The sequence below is a fragment of the Macrotis lagotis genome, chromosome 1 (genome assembly GCF_037893015.1).
Source record: "Macrotis lagotis isolate mMagLag1 chromosome 1, bilby.v1.9.chrom.fasta, whole genome shotgun sequence".
NCBI lineage: Eukaryota > Metazoa > Chordata > Mammalia > Peramelemorphia > Peramelidae > Macrotis > Macrotis lagotis.
Genome location: NC_133658.1, coordinates 497,812,110 through 497,815,866, shown reverse-complemented (window position 1 = coordinate 497,815,866; position 3,757 = coordinate 497,812,110). Strand labels below are relative to the sequence as shown.

The 3,757-nt window shown below is 33.0% G+C and overlaps 1 protein-coding gene across 1 annotated transcript; it reads right to left on the bottom strand.

The window, feature by feature from the left end:
- Positions 1-3,265: 3,265 nt before the first annotated feature.
- KRTAP8-1 (keratin associated protein 8-1) lies at positions 3,266-3,457 on the bottom strand. Its single transcript, XM_074232124.1, has one exon. It carries the CDS (start codon positions 3,455-3,457, stop codon positions 3,266-3,268), a length of 192 nt encoding a protein of 63 aa, XP_074088225.1.
- Positions 3,458-3,757: the final 300 nt, after the last annotated feature.

Sequence of the window (3,757 nt, the reverse complement as noted above, 5' to 3'; positions counted from 1 at the left end):
TTTTATTTTTTGGTCATGGCTTTCAAGTAGTACAATATTTCTCAAATGATCTCTTTTCAATCTATTTTCTATGCAACTTGCTATTACTGGCAGACACACTAACATTTTTCCATTTTTGAAGTTTTTAAAAATGCTTCTTGTTGTCCCATGGAATCATTATCTTCTTTTTCAACCATTCTTCATTTCAAGAGTTTGTCTTGTGGCAAGCTGTTAATTCTATTTATAATTCTTTCCAGTGATCTCATTTCTTTTAAATTTTTTTTCTTCTAATGCTCTCATTTCATTTACCAAAAAAAATAAAAGAAATTAAGCTCTTTTAAAAAACTCCAGAATTCTTGTATCATCACTTCTAGGAATTCTAGTTGAACTTGTGGATAAGTTTTTGACTTTTCTTTAAGACTTTGCTTATAGATATTTAGACATAATTCTATTCATTTTGGTTTGCATCTTTAATTCTCTTGTCATAACAGCTTTTTGTTTACTTATTCTTTCAACTTAATACTTGATTTTAGAATTTTTGTTAAGGAATAGCTTTGTGCACTTCTGAAGAGAATGTCTGGGCTAAACTTTGTCCTTTTAGGTGCTGATCTTGTTTTCTTGGGGTTGTTGAGTTTTCCATTATTCCAAGATATGAAAAATGGCTTAGGTTAGGCACCTAGAATCTTTATGTCCTGTTAAAGAGGTTTGATTAAACATAAAGCCTAGTTATTGTCCTTCTCATCTGAGAGCTGCACGTCCCAGATCTATATGCTTGCCCCAAATGGAATTTCAGTAGATTGCTGCTAGATGCTGCTATTAACAACACCCCCTCTCCCCCTGCCCTGTTTCTTGTACAAGTTCAGATCCAAAGTGAACCTTGTCCCTTTTTCAGTCCCTAAATTGGAATGCTCACTGTAACTATTCTTAATACTTCATCCTTAGTTTCTTTGACTGCCATTCCATTCTCTTGGCTGACGTAAACTGAAAATAATGACTTCCTGTTACCTTTTCTTGGATTTTCCAGATAAAGCTACATAAATGTGTTTTCTAGGTTTTGTGGATAAACTATTGGGAAAATATCAGCTGTACTTTTTCCCCCGCTACTCTGCCATCTTGTCTCCTACCTTTCCTGAGTTTTCTTTTCCATTTTATTTCTCCTTAGTTCAGAGGAATAATGAATATATATATATATATATATATATATGTATATATATACATACATATATATATCAAGAGGAATTTTGCAAAATTTCTTTTTTCTGTCTTTCTGAGAAATTTATTGAATGTTGGAATTGTTCTTTGATGTTTCAAATAATTCACTTACAAATCCATCTTTTCTGTTTTTTTTTAACTTGGGAGTTCTTTCAAGACTTGTTCAACTTCCTTTTTTAGTAATCAGATTATTTAAGTACTATATTTTTGTTCCCATGTCATTTGAGTTACTAATTTTATTGGTATATGGTTAGGCTAAATAATTTTAAATAATTTCTTTATTTTTTATCCCTTTGTTGTGAATTCTCCTTTTCCATTTTTGGTGCTGAGAACTTGACTTTCTCTTTATCTTAAAAATCAATTAAGTTTCAACTATTTTGTTATTTGTTTCCTCTTCTCCTGTCCTGAATAGCCTCTAGTATGATATGGTAATTTTGATCTCCTAGCATAGAACACAAGATGTGAATGGATCCCATAAAAATGAATATTCCTTAATTGATGGAGAAGAGCAGTCAGTAGTCTTATATGAATGCCAGCTGGCCTTTCTTAGTACAATTAATCATGATGTTCCAGTTTCAGCCTTACAACTTATTAATTTTTATCCATGTATTATTGAGACCCCTTCTACTCAGTTCTGAACTTTAGTTTAGCTTTATCAATTTTATTGAAAAATGAGATTTTTTTTATATGGCAAGACCAATATGGGATTTTATTTTTCTTGACCATGCACATTTGTTATAAAGGTTGTATTTTTCTCTTTTTTCATAGGGGAGGGAAGTGAGAGGAAAAGAAAAGAAAATTTTGTTTATTTTTTAAATTAAGTTTTAAAAAGCTGACTAGATCACTGAGAGGTTAAATGAATTTTTAAAGATCATACAACTATTATATATCAGAGGCAGTACTATACATTTTATTTATTAACTTCATATTAATATATTACATAAAATTTACTCCCTATGAGGATTAAAAAGCACTGTAATTACACAATCTAAGGCAGGGCTAAAATAATGACAAAAACAGAATAAATATAGATATAAAATCAGAGAATTTCCAAAAGAAGGAAGACATAATAGAAAGTGTGATCAATTTAGAGACTAAGGGAACCAATTACTAATATTATCTCTGCCACTTAACTCCTTAGAAAAATGTAATCTTGGACAATTCACTTAATTTCTTTAAACTTCATTTTTTAAATCTGTAAAAATAGGTGGATTAGACTAATCTTTTTTTTTCCTGATATGTATTTATGGTCCAATGAACAGTTGAACAGATGAAAGAAAAAGGTGGGGAAGCTACTGGAGTGAGATAAGGGAATTCATCAAGATGGAAAAAAGAATACAGAAAAGAGAGGTTGCCAGGGTTAAAAATAACCTGTGCATACTTAACAAATTTGCCCAAGGCTAGCCCTGGTCATTATACAGGCTTCACTCCTGTGTTCAACATGTTGCAGAAAACTTTTACTCAGAAATTGTATGATAAGAGAAATAATTTGTTACTCTTTCTTTTGGACTTATACACTGGCACATGACACATAACTTGGAATCATGTAAGGAGCATATGCTTCCTCTCAGTAACAGTTATATTCCCATACCATGTCTCATGCTGGTACTCTTGCCACAGTAAGCTCCTTTCCTAGGTCCCACCTAATCCCTACAAGATAAGAGCATAGACTTTACGTTTTGGCTCATCCCCTCACAGAAACCCTTTTAGCTAGTAATGGGTCTGCTTTCACTACTAGTTGCAGGGATGCAACAGAAAATTTACACATAGAATGAAATGAAATTATTCTTTAGAAAACAATTTCTTATGCAATCAGAAACAAGTTTATTGAAAATTCAACAGACTGAGAAGACAGAAAAGATTAAAGGAAGGAAAAATTCATTAGAACTGTAAGGTAAAGATGTTCAGATGAATAACATCCAGTTCATTCAACTTGATGTAAAGTTGGTCCAACATATTAGTCTTCCAGACTTGGAGGCTCTTCCTACAGTATTCTGGTACTAAATTAGAAGATCAGCAATGTCAGAGATGGTGAACAGATGCAGACTCAGTAAATTGAAACTGTTTAAGCCAATCAGTAGAGTCCAAATGACCAACATCTTCTGTAGCCATATGGTCCACAACCACTGTATCCATAGCCAAGGCCATAACCTGGAGGTGAATAGGTGCTGCCATAACCACAGCCAACACTGTAGCCCAAGGGGTAGCCACAACTGCCCCAGTAGCAACCGGGATAGACAGCTCCGGGGAAGACGCTGTAGTTCATTTTGTTAAGAGTTGGAGTTCAACTTGGTGGCAAGCTTTCTGGGATGTGATAAATTTCCTCAGTTCTGGGACTTCTTTATATATGCTCACTAATGGGTGTGACAATAACAGAGGTCCTTTATTAACATTCTTTATAGTAATTTGAATGAAAAGAGATCATTAACTTGCTGTGCTTTTATGTCAAGAGGACATAGCTATTAAGGAAGTTTTCATATGATTTACCACAGAAAATAAATCTATTGAACACATTGTTACCTCTCTCTGAAAAATGTTTACAATATGTTCAAACTACTTGGTCAAG

Excerpts from the sequence above, each read along its gene's own strand:
- KRTAP8-1 (XM_074232124.1), bottom strand. The coding sequence starts at position 3,457 with ATGAACTACAGCGTCTTCCCCGGAGCTGTCTATCCCGGTTGCTACTGG.